Source organism: Oryctolagus cuniculus, chromosome 9 (genome assembly GCF_964237555.1).
Source record: "Oryctolagus cuniculus chromosome 9, mOryCun1.1, whole genome shotgun sequence".
NCBI lineage: Eukaryota > Metazoa > Chordata > Mammalia > Lagomorpha > Leporidae > Oryctolagus > Oryctolagus cuniculus.
Window position 1 is genome coordinate 108,818,857 of NC_091440.1, and position 17,557 is coordinate 108,836,413.

At 41.4% G+C, this 17,557-nt stretch overlaps 1 protein-coding gene across 1 annotated transcript; it reads left to right on the plus strand.

Annotated features, from left to right (window-relative positions):
- Window positions 1–7,929: 7,929 nt before the first annotated feature.
- LOC138843654 (high mobility group nucleosome-binding domain-containing protein 5-like) lies at window positions 7,930–15,457 on the plus strand. The gene is made up of 3 exons (XM_070048352.1): window positions 7,930–7,986; window positions 8,657–8,719; window positions 14,063–15,457. Exons 1-3 carry the CDS (start codon window positions 7,930–7,932, stop codon window positions 15,455–15,457), a joined length of 1,515 nt encoding a protein of 504 aa, XP_069904453.1.
- Window positions 15,458–17,557: the final 2,100 nt, after the last annotated feature.

Sequence of the window (17,557 nt, forward strand, 5' to 3'; positions counted from 1 at the left end):
AATAAGGTTCAGAAAAAAACTATAAGAATATTATAGAGACAAATGTGTTGAAGAACAATTCTGGAGTGCATATAAGTTAGAAATACACTACATATTCGAAGGCCAATGTTTCAAGGGGATATCAAACTCCTTACTAGAATGTATAGAGAGGCCATCATAGGTTAAACACATTTTCTTTTTTTTTTAAACTTTTATTTAATGAATATAAATTTCCAAAGTACGATTTATGGATTACAATGGCTTCCCCCCCATACCGTCCCTCCCACCTGCAACCCTCCCCTCTCCCACTCCCTCTCCCCTTCCATTCACATCAAGATTCATTTTAGATTCTCTTAATATACAGAAGATCAGTTTAGTATACATTAAGTAAAGATTTCAACAGTTTGCTCCCACACAGAAAGTGAAAAATAATAGATGATTTTTTAAATGATGGTGAAATCAGATCAGACCTATTGTCATGTTTAATCCCAGTGAGAGTCAAGTTGGGAATTGATAATTTCTTCTTCTTTTTTTTTTTTACAGAAGATCAGTTTAGTATACATTAAGTAAAAATTTCAACAGTTTGCACCCACATAGAAACACAAAGTGAAATATACTGTTTGAGTACTAATTATAGCATTAAATCTCAATGTACAGCATATTAAGGACAGAGATCCTACATGAGGAGTAAGTGCACAGTGACTCCTGTTGTTAACTTTACCAATTGACACTCCTGTTTATGGCATCAGTAATCTCCCTATGCTCCAGTCATGAGTTTCCAAGGCTATGGAAGCCTTTTGAGTTCTCCGACTCTTATCTTGTTTAGACAAGGTCATAGTCAAAGTGGAGGTTCTCTCCTCCCTTCAGAGAAAGGTACCTCCTTCTTTGAAGACCTGTTCTTTCCACTGGGATCTCACTCACAGAGATCTTTCATTTAGGTGTTTGTTTGTTTGTTTGTTTTTTGCCAGAGTGTCTTGGCTTTCCATGCCTGAAATACTCTCATGGGCTTTTCAGCCAGATAGGAATGCCTTTAGGGCTGAATCTGAGGCCAGAATGCTGTTTAGGACATCCGCCATTCTATGAGTCTGCTGAGTATCTCGCTTTCCATGTTGGAACACTCTCCCCTTTATTTATTCTATCGGTTAGTATTAGCAGGTACTAGACTCGTTTATGTGCTCCCTTTGACTCTTAGTCCTTTCATTATGATCAATTGTGAACTGAAATTGATCACTTGGAATAGTGAGATGGCATTGGTACATGCCACCTTGATGGGATTGAATTGGAATCCCCTGGTATGTTTCTAACTCTACCATTTGGGGCAAGTCAGCTTGAGCATGTCCCAAATTGTACATCTCTTCCCTCTCTTATTCCCACTCTTATGTTTAACAGGGATCACATTTCAGTTAATTTTCAACACTTAAGAATAACTGTGTATTAATTACAGAATTAAACCAGTCATATTAAGTAGAACAGACAAAAAAAACTACTAAGAGGGATAATGTATTAAGTTGTTCATTAACAGTCAGGGCTATGCTGATCAAGTCACCGTTTCTCATAGTGTCCATTTCACTTCAACAGGTTTCCTTTTTGGTGTTCAGTCAGGTTAAACACATTTTCAAAAGGAAACAACGCCAACCTGAATCCTACTGAACACTTTAGATCCGAAGAAGATCTTGAAAAACTGAGATGTATGAAGCATCTTGATTTATTCAAGAAAGGGTGCATTCACTTGGTCTATTGAGGAAATCACACAATGATGTCTGTGGCCTCTTTCACTTTAATACTCCTAAATAGACTAATAAGGACAGAATCCTTCAGGTCACTTGTGTTTTCTAACACTAAACTTCCCAGACTAGAGGAAGATCCAGTGAATCTTACATGAGTTATATGGACCAGAGCAAACATCTATCACATCAGCTGTGCCCAAGAGGATAGTCATTGCCCATTGCAAAAGTGAACAAAAATGAGTTTCCTATTATCAAAAAATTACCTCAATACAAATTATCTAAATACAATAGGTTTATACCATGAGTGATGGTGGTTGACTACTGTGATAGCCAAAAATATAGACCATCTTCACTTTTGGCTGTAGGATAACTGCCAATGCATATACACATGGAAAAAACTGTGCAAAGAAGTAGAAAGTGACAAAGAGGCTCATAAAACAGATTGAAAACCAAATATAATGAAATCACATCTTTGTGCTGAAATGTAGACTGTGTTGCTTAAAAAGCTTTGACCAAGTCATACATTAAACATTTTAGAAATGAGACACTGACATCCTCCAACATACCCCTTGCTGCTGGGTTCTGGTCCCAAAGAAAGATAATAGATGAGGTTGACATGATGTGAGCAAACTCAGCCTAGTGTGTCAAGAGGGGAAGTGCACACAGTGAGGAACTCAAAGGAGCCTTTCACTACTCCTTCTTATAAAGGGAGCTTCCCTGAGTCTCCCAGCACACACTCGAGAACAACTCCAGAGTCTCTGGCAAGATGCTGCTGATCCTGCTCTCAGTGACCCTGCTGGCCCTGAACTCTGTTCAGAGCACAAATCAAGGTAAGAAAACATTTACAGGAAGTGGGAGCTCTGATGCTCCTCTGGGCTTTGGTGAACATTGCCGATTGGAGGAGGAGGAAGGGGTGATGGAAAGAAAGATGGGGCTCCACAATTCTCACGATGTGATAAGAACTGCTGTATCTTTCTTTCATGCCAAGGCCTTGTATTCACTGAAATTCTCATTGGGACAAACTAAAAATTAAATCACAGAAATGACAAAGTAAGTTTTGCAGTGTTTAAATATCTTCCTGATTGCACTGTGAAGGATATACAGGACAACGGTAAAGAGAGACACAGAGATGTACTGTAGTAAAGATATTCCTGTAATCAAATGGGACATGAGGGCTGCATCTGCAGAGAGAATGCAGTTCAGGTGAAGGAGACACACATTGGAAATATTTCAGACATAAAGACCCATGTAATCCATTTTTCTCACTTCCCATACAGAAAAAGAATCACCAGGTCTCAAATTACTCATATTTCTCCCATCCACACTGAATATGTCAATGTCCTCTGAGCAGTAGCCATAGGATTGCTCCCAAAACTTATCCCTGTTTACCCTGATGAGAAAGCATATTAATAAAACCAAAGCACTAAAACAGAGGTTACAGCAATAGCAAGATAAGATCTGGAAATACCCAGAGCACTTAATTGCAGCAGGAAGGTTTGAAGTATCCAAAGGAAGACAAAAGAGGGTTTCTATACATTGAGCTCAGGGTGGGTGCTCAGCAGGGAAACAGCCCTGATAATCCCTCTTCCCTTTCAAAAACATCCCAGAGAGGGGCTAAAGAGGGACATTAAAGGGTTTCAGGCTGTGGCTGCGGCTGGAGGACCCCTTTCCCCACTGAAAAATTGTGAGCCCTGGGAGATCCTGAATTAACTTCTCACTTCATCCTCTGCTTCTTGTCCTAGATGTCCACTACAGAGGCTCTCCCTCATTGATATCAGGTAATGCTCAATCAATTCTCTATCATTTTTATAACCCTTGATTTCATCAGCAACTTGTCAGTGTCTGGTGTCTTCTCACCATCACTTCTTGGTAGGCATTAATGAATGTAAGAACCCCTAAAATACAGACCGACCTCCCCAGAACTTGACTCTGAGGATGATAAGCAAGGTCACAACTTGAACAACAGGGATGCCTGACCTGCATGACAACAGTAGTTCTCCTGTTCCCCCAGATAGAAATGACTTTTCAGAGGTGACAGACAGAGGGGAAGTGTCTAATCTCTACGATGAGAATTACAAAATCTTAAAGAAAGAAATAGAAGAGGATACCAAAATAATGGAAAAATCTTCAATGCTCATGGGTTGGAAGAATCAATATCATCAAAATGTCTATTCTCCCAAAGACAATTTATAGATTCAATGCAATACCAATCAAAATACCAAAGTCAACAACAGGAGTCACTGTGCACTTACTCCTCATGTAGGATCTCTGTCCTATATGTGCTGTGCATTTTGATTTAATGCTATAACTAGTACTCAAACAGTATTTTTCACTTTATGTTTCTGTGTGGGTGCAAACTGTTGAATGCTTTACTTAATATATGCTAAATTGATCTTCTTTATATAAAGATAATTGAAAATGAATCTTGATGTGAATGGAGGGGAGAGGGGAGGGTTGAGGTTGGGAGGGAAGTTATGGGGGGGGGGAGCCATTGTAATCCATAAGCTGTACTTTGGAAATTTATATTCATTAAATAAAGTTAAAAAAAGAGAAAAATACTATCAACCAAGAATACTATACCCTGCAAAGTTCTCATTTATGAATAAAGGTGATTTAAAGACCTTCCATAACAAATAAAAATTCAAAGAATTTGTCAACAGTCATCCAGCCTTACAAAAGATGCTTAAATATGTACTACACACAGAAACACAGAAAGACAGCCAACATTATGAAAGAACGTGAAGGCAGAAAAACTACAAAAGAAATCTAAAGTAAAAAAATATGAATATTTATTGATAATGGCAGGGTCAACTCTTTACTTATCAATAGTCACCTTGAATGCAAAGGGCCTCAACACTCCAGTTAAAAGACACAGACTGAGGGGCCGGCACTCTAGCATAGCGAGTAAAGCCGCCACCTGCAGTGCTGGCATCCCACCGGTTTGAGTCCTGGTTGCTCCACTTCAGATCCAGCTCTCTGCTATGGCCTGGGAAAGCAGTGGAAGATGGCCCAAGTCCTTGGGCCCCTGCACCTTCATGGGAGACCCAGAAGAAGCTTCTTGCTCCTGGCTTCAGATAAGTGCAGCCATCTGGGGAGTGAACCAGTGGATGGAAGACCTCTCTCTCTCTCTGCCTCTGCCTCTCTGTAACTCTGCCTTTCAAATAAATAAATAAATCTTTAAAAAAAATACTGCCAAAATAAATTATCACTAACAAAGATAAAGAATGTAAGTGGAAGGATGAAAAAGATATTCCATGCTATTGGAAAGCAAAAACGGGAAAGTGTTGACATCCTAATAGACAAAAGAGATAAAATATAGACTTTAACACAAAAAACTGTTAAAAGAGACAAAGTAGGGCACTATGTAATGATTAAGGGCACTACATAATGATTAAGGGATCAATTCAACAGGAAGGTGTGACTATAAAAATGTATTAACATCCAATCACAGGGTGCCTGGCTATATTTAAAAGAAATGTTAATTGATCTAAAGGGAGACATAGACTCTACTCCAACAGTAATGGGGCACTTCAACACTCTACTTACAGCAATATACAGATCAACTAGACATAAAATCAACAAAGAAACAAGAGAGCTGATCAACACTATGAATCAAAAGGACCTAACCAATACCTACAGAACTTTTCTGTAATCTCCACAGTGGAGATTACACATTATTTTCATCAGTGCATCAAATGTTCTCCAGGAGAGACCACATACAAGGCCATAAAGCAAGTCTCAGCAAATTCAAATAAAAAATAGAAATCATACCATGCATCTTCTCTGACCACAATGGAATGGAGCTGGAAACCAACAACTCAAGAATCTCTAGAATATATGCAAACTTGTGGAGACTGAACATGCTACGAAATAAACGATGGGTCACAGAAGAAATCAAAAAGAAATCAACAGATTTCTGGAAACAAATGCAAATGAAAATACAATATATCAAAACTTAAGGGATACAGCAAAAGCAGTGCTAACAGGGCAGTTTATAGCAGTTGGTGCCTACTTCAAACATCGGAAAGTCACCAAATAAAGCAGCCATCAGTGCATCTCAAGGACCAAGAAAAATAGCAACAAAACAAAACCCAAATTAGCAGAAGGAAAGAAATAATTAGAGAAAAAATAAACAAAATTGAAATCAAAAAATGCACATAAGTGAAATGAAGAGCTGGTTTTTTTGAAAAAATAAACAAAATTGATACACCACTGGATCAAATAAACAAAAATAAAAGGAGAGGACCAAAAACAACAAAATCAGAGATGAAAAAGGAATGTAACAAGAGATACCTCAGAAATAAAAAGAATTATCAGGAATTACTACAAAGAGCTATATGCCAACAAATTGGGAAGCTTAGAAGAAGTAGATAGATTCAAAGACACATACAATCTAGCAAAAGAGTCATAAAATATAGAAAACCTAAACAGACCAATAATCAAGATGAAAATTGAATGAGTAAAAAAGACCATTCCTGGGGCCAGTGCCATGGCTCACTTGGTTAATCCTCTGCCTGTGGTGCTGGCATCCCATATGGGCACTGGGTTCTAGTCTTGGTTGCTCCTCTTCCAGTCAAGCTCTCTGCTGTGGCCCAGGAAGGCAGTGGAGGATGGCCCAAGTGCTTGGGTCCCTGCACCCGCATGGAAGACCAGGAGGACGCACCTTGCTCCTGGCTTCGGATCGGTATAGTTCTGGCCATAGCAGCCATTTGGGGGTTGAGCCAACAGAAGAAAGACCTTTCTCTCTCTCTCTGTCTCTCACTGTCTAAATCTATCTGTCAAATAAAAAAAAAAGACCATCCCAACAAAGAAAAGCCCAGAACTGGTTGGCTTCACTGCAGAATTCAACCAGACATTTAAAGAACAACTAATTCCAATTCTTCTCAAGCTATTAAAAACAATTCAAAGGGAGGGAATTCTCCCAAATTCCTACTATGAGGACTGTATTACCTTAATTTCTAAAGCAGAAAAAGACACAACAGAGAAATAGAGACCAAATTCCATAACACAGCATTGGCCCAAATAACCAAAAAAAAAAAAAAAAATAGGAGAGAGAAGATCCAAGTCAATAAAATTATAGGTGAAAAAGGGAATGTAACAACAGACACCACAGAAATAAAAAGAGTCATCAGAACTTACTACAAAAAGCTGTATGCCAACAAACTGGGAAACCCAGAAGACATGGATAGATTTCTGGACACATATAACCTAAATGGAATGATGAAGACACACAGACTGCTCAGAAACCTGAATATAGCCCCACCACATGACCCAGCCATCCCACTCCTTGGAATTTAACTAAAGGAAATAAATTGGCAAATAAAAGAGCTATCAGCACCTCAATTTTTATTGCAGCTCAACTCACAATAGGTAAGACATGGAATCAACCAAAATGGTCATAAACAGAAGACTGGATAAAGAAATTATGAGATATGTTCTCTACTGAATATTATACAGTCGTAAAGAAAAATGGAATCTGGTCATTTGCAACAAAATGGAGGAATCTGGATAATATCATGCTGAGTGAAATAAGCCAGTCCCAAAGGGAAAAATATCATATGTCTCCCCTGATCTGTGACAACTGAGCACCTAAAAGGAAACCTGGTGAAGTGAAACAGACACTATAAGAAACGATGACTTGATTAGCCCTTGTCCTGAATGTTGAGGAACAGCTTTCTATTTTATTCCTTTTTAGTATTTTCTTGTTCTACTTAATACCATTGGATGAACTCTTTAATTAACACACAATTATTCTTAGGAGTTTAAACCCAACTGAAAATTCATCCCTGTTAAAAATAAGAGTGGGAATAAGAGAGGGAGGAGATGTACAGTTCGGCACACTCTCACTTGTACTTACCTCTAATGGTAGAGCTAGAAACATGCCATGGGATTCCAAATATCATTGAGGTGGCATGTACCAATGCATCTCACTAGTTCAAGTGATCAATTTCAGTTCACAATTAAACATAATGATAGGTCTAAGAGTCAAAAGGATCACATAAACAAGACTAGTGTCCGCTAATATTAACTGATAGAATTGAAAAGGGAGAGAACGATCCAACATGGGAAGCAGGATACACAGCAGACTCATAGAATGGTAGATGTCCTAAACATCATTCTGGCCTCAGAATCAGCCCTTAAGGCATTCGGATCTGGCTAAAAAGCCCATGAGAGTATCTCAGGCATGGAAAGGCAAGACATTGTGGCCAAAACTATGACCTAAATGAAAGATCTCTGCGAGGGAGATCCCAACGGAAAGAACGGACCACCAAAGAAGAAGGTACCTTTCTCTGAAGGGAGGAGAGAACTTCCACTTTGCTTATGGCCTTGTCTAAATAAGGTCAGAGTTTGTGAACTCAAGAGGCTTCCATAGCCTTGGCAGGTCATGACAGGAGCGAACCTCAGGTGATTACTGATGTCATAAATAAAAGTGTCAATTGTTAAATCAGCAACGGGAGTCACTGCACTTACTCGCCATGTAGGATAATTAACGGTAAAACCAATCTTCAAACAATACTTTATACTTTGTGTGTCTGTGTGGGTGCAAACTGTTGAAATCTCTACTTAGTGTATATTAAGTTGATCTGTATATAAAGATAATTAAAAATGAATCTTAATGAAGAATGGGGTGAGACGGAGCAGGAGATGGGATGGTTTGCGAGTCGGAGGGTGGTTGTGGGAGTAAACTGCTATAATCCAAAAGTTTTACTTTTGAAATTTATATTTATTAAATAAAAGTTTAAAAAATTAAAAAAGAGATATTATAACTGGACATATTTTGGAGGTATCAAAAACTGTATTTGCTATTGGGCAGTAAGTGGGGGATAGGAGTGAGAAGCCAAAAGTGATTCCCATATATTTATGACAATGTTGAGAAACAACTGTCAACAGCTGCGTAAAGAGTAGAAAGTGTTTTGGCCTGAATTTCCCCTGCCCTCAAAAATTCACAGGTTGAAACCTTAATCCCTAGTAATGTAGAAAAAGACTCTCCTTTAGAAGAAGTATTTAAAGAGGTAAGTTAAAAGGAGGCTGTTATAGCAAATCCTAATCCAGTCTCCTTGCTGTGCTTACAAGAAGAGGCAATGTGGACATGCAGATAGCCCTGAGAAGCATGTACCCAGAGGAAACCCAAGATCAGACACAACAAAGAGGCCACCATCTGTAAGCCAAAGTGGGAGGCCTCAGGTGAAACTGACCCCAGTGACTCCTGTGGACACCAGTCAAGGGATGTATCTAGGATTTGAAAGCACATGGACTTCTGGCCTCCACAGTATGTGAAAATAAACTTCTGCAATGTTACCAACCAAGGCTGTGACATTTTATTATGGAAGCCAGAGAAAAATGAAAAGACGAGCAAATATTGATATGTGCAAATCAAGAATCTATTTGGGACACATCAGGTTTAACCTACCTGATAGAAGGCAAGTGAATTGCTCAGGTTTCAGGTCATATAAGCTTCCTAAGATGTTTACTATAGGTTTGCTGAATGCTATAACCCCATCCTTCCTGACAAACTCCTTTCAGCTCCTCCATAATCATTGTTTGCTCATGTCTGATGAGTTCAATGCCGATATTTATTCTTCCATGATACCTTAATCTCTTTCACTTACTGCTGACACTGGAGGTTGGGGAAAGGGCCTGAGCTCAGTGATATATGGGAGAATCACCTGTTCTGTTCCAGTGTCCACTGAGCTAAGGTCAGGTTGCCTTATACCACGACAGTCCCATCTGCAGGAGCTCACACAATGTGAGGAGGTTTGCACAGATCTTCCCTCTGCACCTTCTCTGATTTTTCCTACGTTACAGTCGACCATAAGCCATCCCTTCAGTACACCTCATATTCACTTTTCCTTTCCAACTCTGTCTGAGAAATCATATCAGTCATTCTAACAATTTCAGAGGATTCTCTAGACCAAACGAACTACTCTCTATCTCCCAAAAAGAACATAAAGCTGTTCTGCTTCTCACAATGGCAACTGCTAAACTACCTCCTATCTGAAAACCTTAAGGAATTTTCTGCTATTATTACAAAATACCTGAGACTAGATAATTTGCAATCAATTGAGATTCAGTTGGTTCACAGTGCTAGATGAAGGAAAGAATAAGAACATGGAGTTGGTATCTTGCAAGGTCTTCATTCACCACTAGAACATAGCAAATGGAAAGCAAGCATGCATGAGACCAGAGGATGAGAGCAAGAGAGTGACTGGGGCCAGATCGAGTCAGTTTGTTAGGAACCCTCTACCATAACTAAGTCTCTCCCATGATGACATTATTAGTCCATGCAATGGGGCAGAGCCTTCATGACTGAATCCCCTCCAAATCAGCCTCCCTTCCCAACACTGCTGCATTGGGAATAATTTCAGCAAGGGTTTGGGAGAGGAAAATATTCAATCCATAGTAAAGAATATATCCATAATTATGTAAGAGGAAACAACCAATAGGCCTGGTCACCTACCAAGAACAAGTTATATACAGCAAACCAAATGGAGTTAGCAATGTTTCCTATAATATTGCCTACATCCCTTAAGATTGGGCAGTAAAGACACACATGTCCATGTGTACAGCAGGGGATCCATTACCCTTAAGGTCAACAGCTGTATCATTGGGATTTCCAGGCACATGGTGCTCCCTGCCATACCTGCAACAAAAAATTCTCCTCTGCTCATCACTAGCTCTGCCCAAAAGTGAACAACGGAACAACCACACAAAGTCCAAAATAACAAATGGCAGCTGGTGATGCTGACTCACCTACATCATCCATGAACAGGATCAGCAGGAAACTACAGGACATAACAAAATATTCAGTACTTGAAAAGCTAGTAGCAAGGACAACTAGAGAAAAGCAGATTTTTGGATTAACAATGATTTTTGCCAATTTTTTTTAAATTGCTGAAGAAGACAATACAACCTGATTTAGAAAATTAAACAAAGGAATTATCTTTAAATGAATGGCAAAAAGCCAAGTAGTATGAAAAACGAACACAATGAGGATATATTCAAAAGATGAAATGGCAACAAATAATAATCAGAAGGGGAATGGGAGGGAAGAACATGAGAATATTACAGGAACAAACCTGTGTTGAGAGCAATTTAGGAACATAGGATAGAAATGTACTACATGCTAGAAGACCAATGTTTTGAAAGGGATAGCAAACTCCTTGAGAGTGCACATAGTGGTCATTAAATCATCAGTGGGGGTGAGAACTAAAAACATTTTCTGGAGGAAATAAGGCCCAACTTGAATCTTAATGAACACTTTAGACATTGGGAAGATCTCAGAAGTCTTGGATGTATGAAACATTTTGATGTATTATAGGAACCGTGCATTCATTCTGGCTGCTGAGGAAATAAAACAGCGATGTCTGTGGCCACTTAGCTTTAATACTCCCAAATATATGAATAAGGACAGATTCTTTTTATTAAAGATTTATATATATTTATTTGAAAGTCAGAGTTACACAGAGCGAGGAGAGGCAGACAGAGAGAGAGGTCTTCCATCCGATGGTTCACTCCCCAGATGGCTGCCACAGCCCGAGCTGCGCGACTCCGAAGCCAGGAGCTAGGAGCCAGGAGCTTCTTCCGGGTCTCCCACATGGGTGCAGGGGCCCAAGGACTTGGGCCATTTCCTACTGCTTTCCCAGGCCATAACAGAGAGCTGGATCGGAAGTGGAGCAGCCGGGTCTCAAACTGGCGCCCATATGGGATGCCGGTGCATCAGGCCAGGGTGTTAACCGATATCCTTTGTAGTTGACATCTAGGACAAGAAGCACAGGATGAAGTGAGAAGTTAATTCAGGATCTCTCAAGGGCTCACAAGTGTTCTATGGGGGAAACGGGGACCTCCCCTACAGCCTGAAGCCATTTAAATTACCTTGTCCCCTCCTCGGTGACTTTTCTAAAAGGGAAGAGGTATTGTCAGGGCTGTTTTCCTGTGCTGCAGCAACCATGAACCCGATGTATAGAAACCCATTTTTGTTCTCCCTAGGATCCCTCAGATTTTCCTGCTACCATTAAGTGCTCTGGGTATTTCCATGTCATATTTTGCTTTCTCCACCCTCTTCTTTATTTAAGTGCTTTGCTTCCATTAATGAGCCTTCTCAACAGTGGTAACCAGAGATAAATTTTGGAAGGAATCGTACACATACTGCTCAGAGTACTTTGAAATATTCTACGTGGGTGGGAGAAATATGAGCAATTTGAGTCCTGGTATTTCTTTTTCTCTGTGGAGAGAGATACAAATTGATAACATGGATGTTTATGTCTGAAATATGTCTGACATATGTTTGTCTCCTTCATCTGAACTGCATTTCCTGTACAGCAGTGCAGCCCCCATGCCTTTTCTGATTCCTGTAATATCTTCACTAGTGCACATCCTTGTTCAGTCCTGCCATCTTCCTGTATATCCTTCACAGTGCAGTCAGGAAGATCTTTCAACAATTGCACATCTTTGTCATTTCTTTGTTTGAAAACTTTTAGTGTGTTCCAAGCATACTTTAAGTAAAATATAAGGGCTTGGCATGCAACAGAGATGTAAGAGGTTTTATCCCATCATGAGAACTGTTTAGCCCCATCCTTCTTTTCATTGCCCCATCCTCCTCCTCCCAATCTGAAATGTTCACCTAATACTGGAGGAGCATCCTAATTCCCACTTCCCACAAGTTTTTGCCTTTGTGCTCTGAACTGAGTTCAGGGCCAGCAGGGCCACTGAGAGCAGGATCAGCAGCATCTTTCCAGAGACTCTGGAGTTGCTCCTGAGTGTGTGCTGGGAGACTCAGGGCAGCTTCCTTTATAAAGAGAGCAGAACAAGGGCATCTTTGAGCTTTGACACACTAGGCTGACTTTGCTCACATCACGTTAACCACATCCCTTACTTCTGTTTGGGACTGGGGCCCAGCAGGATGAGGTGTGGTGGAGGATGTTTAGTGTCTCATTTCTAAAATGTTCAATGTGTGACTTGGTCAAAGTTTTTGAAGGAACACTGCCCAGTATTTTACTACAAAGATGAAGTTCTTTCATATTTGATCATCGGTCTGTTTTGTGAGTCTGTTAGTCCTTCTGTCCTTCCTTCGGACAGGTTTTTACATGTGTTTATGCTTTGACAGTGATCCTACAGCCAACAGTGAATATAGTTAATATTTTTTGCTGTTCAGTAGTCAACCACCATTACTCATGGTATGTAACTTTGAATACTCATGGTATGTAAATTTTTGATAATGGAAAGGTCATTTCTGTTCACTTTTGCACTGGGTAAATACAACACACTAGGACACATGTGGTGTTAACAGATGTTGATCCTCAGTCTGGTCAGGCACATAAAGACTTGTGAAAGTCTCTGGAACTGGTCTAGTCTGGGAAGTCTGGTGTTATACAGCACAAGCAACCTAAAAGATTCTTCTCTAGGGGCCGGCGCTGTGGCGCAGCCCTCACTGATATCAGGTAAAGTTCATCAGTTCTCAATTTTATCATTAAAAATTTTATCAGTTTTATTCCTCAGCAAACTTTCAGTTCTCCCTTGACTTACAATCATCACTTTACAATGGGAATTAACAAATGTAAGAACCCCTAAAGACCTAGGCAAATCTCCCCTGAACATGACTTTGAGGACGATAAGCAAGGCCAAAATTTGAACAACAGGGACATTTGACCTGGATGACAACAGTTTTCTGTTAGAAATGACTTCTGAGAAGTGACAGACAGACAGGAAGTGTCTGGATTCTTATTCCTCCATCATACTGAGAATCACACTAGTGCTAATTATTTTGCAAGCATTTCCCTCTGCAGTAACATGGTTTGGAGGAGGAAGGAAAAAGACATTCGTGTTTGAGATCACTTTCTCTATGATTCTACACTCAGCTGTGTTCCTGAAGATGCTTAACATCTCCACGTCTATTCAGTGAATCCTGGGTGATACATACTTTTTTGTTTCTCTTCTATCTCTCTCAGTACTTCTCTCCTGGGGCATTGTGGACTTAGGGAGCTGCTCCACTTTCAACTTAGCTCTCAGAAATCCAGATTTGGAGTACATGAAGCAAGATTTAATTGTAGCCCCAAAATATAACAGGCAACAAAAGTGACAGTAGCTTTCGTTCTGTCCTTGGACATATTCTCTGTGAATCCTCAGGTTATCAAGAGCTCTGCTTTTGCCTAATGCAAGAGTACATACAGGTCCCAGGGTTAAAAAAATGAAAGTCTCCATGCCATCACTGAAGGAATTTAGAGTAATGCATAAGGAAGCTGTGTGCATAAGGGAGTTTAGTAGTAGAGGAGCAGGGCAGGGGAGAAAAAGATGGAGTGGTAAAGTTAGACTAACAATAAGAGATTTTTTTCATTAAACTTTCTTATCCTTATAAGTAGCACTCCAAGAGGAAGGCCCACAAAGAGCACCTCAACAAGGAGGCCCCCAAGGAGCACCCAAACAGGGAGGCCCACAAGGAGGACCCCAACAGCGAGGCGCACAAGGAGCACCCCAACAAGGAGGACCAAGTGGAGCATAACAGGGAGGCCAAGGGGCACCCCAACAAGGAGCACCCCAACAAAGAGCCCCCCAAGGAAGACCACAACAGGGAGGACCACAAGGAAGACCCCAACAGGGAGGCCCACAAGGAGCACCCCAACACGGAGGACCACAAGGAGGACCCCAACAGGGAGGACCAAGAAGAGCACAACAGGGAGGCCAAGGGCCACCCCAACAAGGAGGACCCCAACAAAGAGGCCCACAAAGAGGACCGCAACAGGGAGGCCCACAAGGAGGACCCCAACAGGGAGGACCACAAAGAGGACCCCAACAGGGAGGCCCACAAGGAGGACCCCAACAGGGAGGCCCACAAGGAGGACCCCAACAGGGAGGCCCACAAGGAGGACCCCAACAAAAAAGCCCACAGGGAGGACCCCCACAGCGAGGCCCACAAGGAGTACCGCAAAGGGAGGACCACTGGAGACCCCAACAGGGAGGACCATGAGAAGCACAACAGGGAGGCCATGGGGTACCCCAACAAGGAGGACCCCAACAGGGAGGACCAAAAGGAGGAACCCAACAGGGAGGCCCACAAGGTGGACCCCAACAAGGAGGCCCACAGGGAGGACCCCAACAAAGAGACCCACAAGGAGGACCGCAACAGGGAGGCCCACAAGGAGCACCCCAACACGGAGGACCAAAAGGAGGACCCCAACAGGGAGGACCACAAGGAGGAACCCAACAGGGAGGACCAAGAGGAGCACAACAGGGAGGCCAAGGGGCACCCCAACAAGGAGGACCCCAACAATGAGGCCCACAAGGAAGACCGCAAAAGGGAGGCCCACAAGGAGGACCCCAACAGGGAGGCCCACAAGGAGCACAACAGGGAGGCCAAGGGGCACCCCAACAAGGAGGACCCCAACAAAGAGGCACACAAGGAGGACCCCAACAGGAAGGACCACAAGGAGGACCTCAACAGGGAGGCCAACAAGGGAGACCCCAACAAAGAGGTCCACACAGAGGACCCCAACAGGGAGGACCAAGAGGAGCACAACAGGAAGGCCAAGGGGCACCCCAACAAGGAGGACCCCAACAAAGAGGCCCCCAAGGAGCACCCCAACAAGAAGGCTCACAAGGAGCACCCCAACAAGGAGGCTCACAAGGAGCACAACAACAGGGAGGCCCAAAAGGAGCATCCCAAGAAGGCAGCCAAAAAGAAGCTCCCTCAGGCCAATCACGCCAGTAATCTAGCAGTCAACAGGTATGATTTAAATTCATTCTGCATGATGCTCTGATTCCCATTTTTCTCAAACCATAATGTGCCATGCAACAGTTGGTAGTGTTGAAATTCCATAGTCCTAGACCCAGTTCCTAAAGATTTCCTTTCAGATATGCAAAAAGGTGGCTAGATGTTTAGTTTCAACAAGCCCTCCAAAATAACTCTGGCATTGAAAAAGACTGCCTCACAATTTCCTTTTTCCCAGTGATTGTCTGTGTTAGATTGTGTAGGAATATGAAGTAGAGCAGTGATCTCCCTTCCATTCTCTGCGTTCTCAGATTAAATGATATTCTATACTGAATTTCCATCTGAACAGTATTCGCTAATTCCTGTTTCACATCAAGTCTATCAGGTCCAAGATCCCTGATAGATTACACTTTAATGCCAAGCTGCTGATTGTTACCCAAGGATTTTGTTTTAAGCTACTCAGAAATGAAACCCTGGAAGGGTTGACCATCTAGTGTAGCACGAAAGCTGCCCCTTGGGATGTTCACATCCCATATCAAAGTGCCTGGGTTCAAGCCCCTCTCCAATCCCAATTCCAGCTTTCTTCTCATGTACACCATGGCAGGCGGTAAATAGTGGGCTGGGTCCCTCCCACCTACATGAGTAGAACACCCAGACTGAGTTCCTGTCTATTGCCTTTGGGCCCTTCAGCCCCAGATGCTATGGGCATTTGGGGACTGAACCAGTGGATGGCAAGTCTCTGTATTTATCTCTATTTATGTCAAATAAACTAATAATTTTCAAATAAATTTCTTCTCAATGTTTAAAAAAATCTGAGCTGAATGGCAGAAATAGCAAAGGCAAATCTCATCCTACATCCTCATGTCTGCCTGAGAAAGCCATCACCACTAACCCCTTGAAATATTTGTGTGTATATATAAGCACTTTGAATCCTTTCTTCAGAAACAATCTCATAATATGGAAAACTATGTATTGCTTGTTTTAATTAATATTTCCAAGAGAACTTCCATATCAATTAATAGATCTTTCCATGATTTCTTGCTGATGTTCATTTTTTAAAAGTTTGACTTATTTATTAGAAAGACAGAGGTACAAGGGGATAGAGGCAGGTGAGAAAGAGAAAGAGAGAGAAATCTGATGTGCTCCCCAAATGGCTGCAACAGTTGGGGGTGAGACTGCAGCCAGGAGCCTGGAACTCCATCTGGGCCCTCCCACATGGGTTTTAGCACTTTAGCCATCTTCCACTGCTTTCCAGGTACATTAGCACAGAGCTGGATCAGAAGTGCAGCAGCTAGGACTCATACCAGTGCTCAGATGGGATGCCAGCATCTCAGACTAAGGCTTAAATACCCACTGTACCACAACACCGACCCCGCTGTTGCTCATTTGTTCTTTTTGTTTGTTTGTTTGTGTTTACAGTTGTATACTATTGCATCATAGGACTGTGTTATGTTTTCTTTAACAAACACCTTGTCAATGGACACTTAGGCTAGCTTAAGTTTTTCATTTTACGGGATATGTTGCAGTAAGCATCACTGTAAATATATCCTTGGACATTTTCAATATCAACTAAAAGATAAGCAATCTAAGATGAGTCTACTTTTTTTCATTTGTAAAACACAATTTGCAAGATGTGATCTGCTAGGTGCATGTTAGAGTGAACAAAACAAGGAGGTATGAAGACAGAAAAGGGGGACGGTGAAGTAGAATTTGCAGCGATGGTGGTTTCTGTATTTATTTCATTAAAACCAACAGGGATCCACAATTTTCTGCCAAGTTGAATCTTCCCTATGAACATCTTGTTTGTTTGTCTCTTTCAGAAAGTGAATAAGATGATAACAAGAAGACTTCCTTCAGAACATTGGAACAATGTTGGCATAATTCTGTCTTCCAAGTACCAATAAAATAACTAGCATGCAGTTTGTGGTTTTCTATGTCTCTGCTTTGAGTGGTTGTGAACTTTAAGCTTGAAGGCTGTGAACAAACTGTAAGCGCACCTAGGACCCCATTCACATTGATTAGACCAGCACATTTTCCTCCTCATTATCACCAGAGGCAACTTCTAGGCAAAAGAGTTCCCTTATTCCCCATCTTCCATGTAATCCACAATACAAATACAATTCTTAAAGGTATGTGTTTATTTATTTAT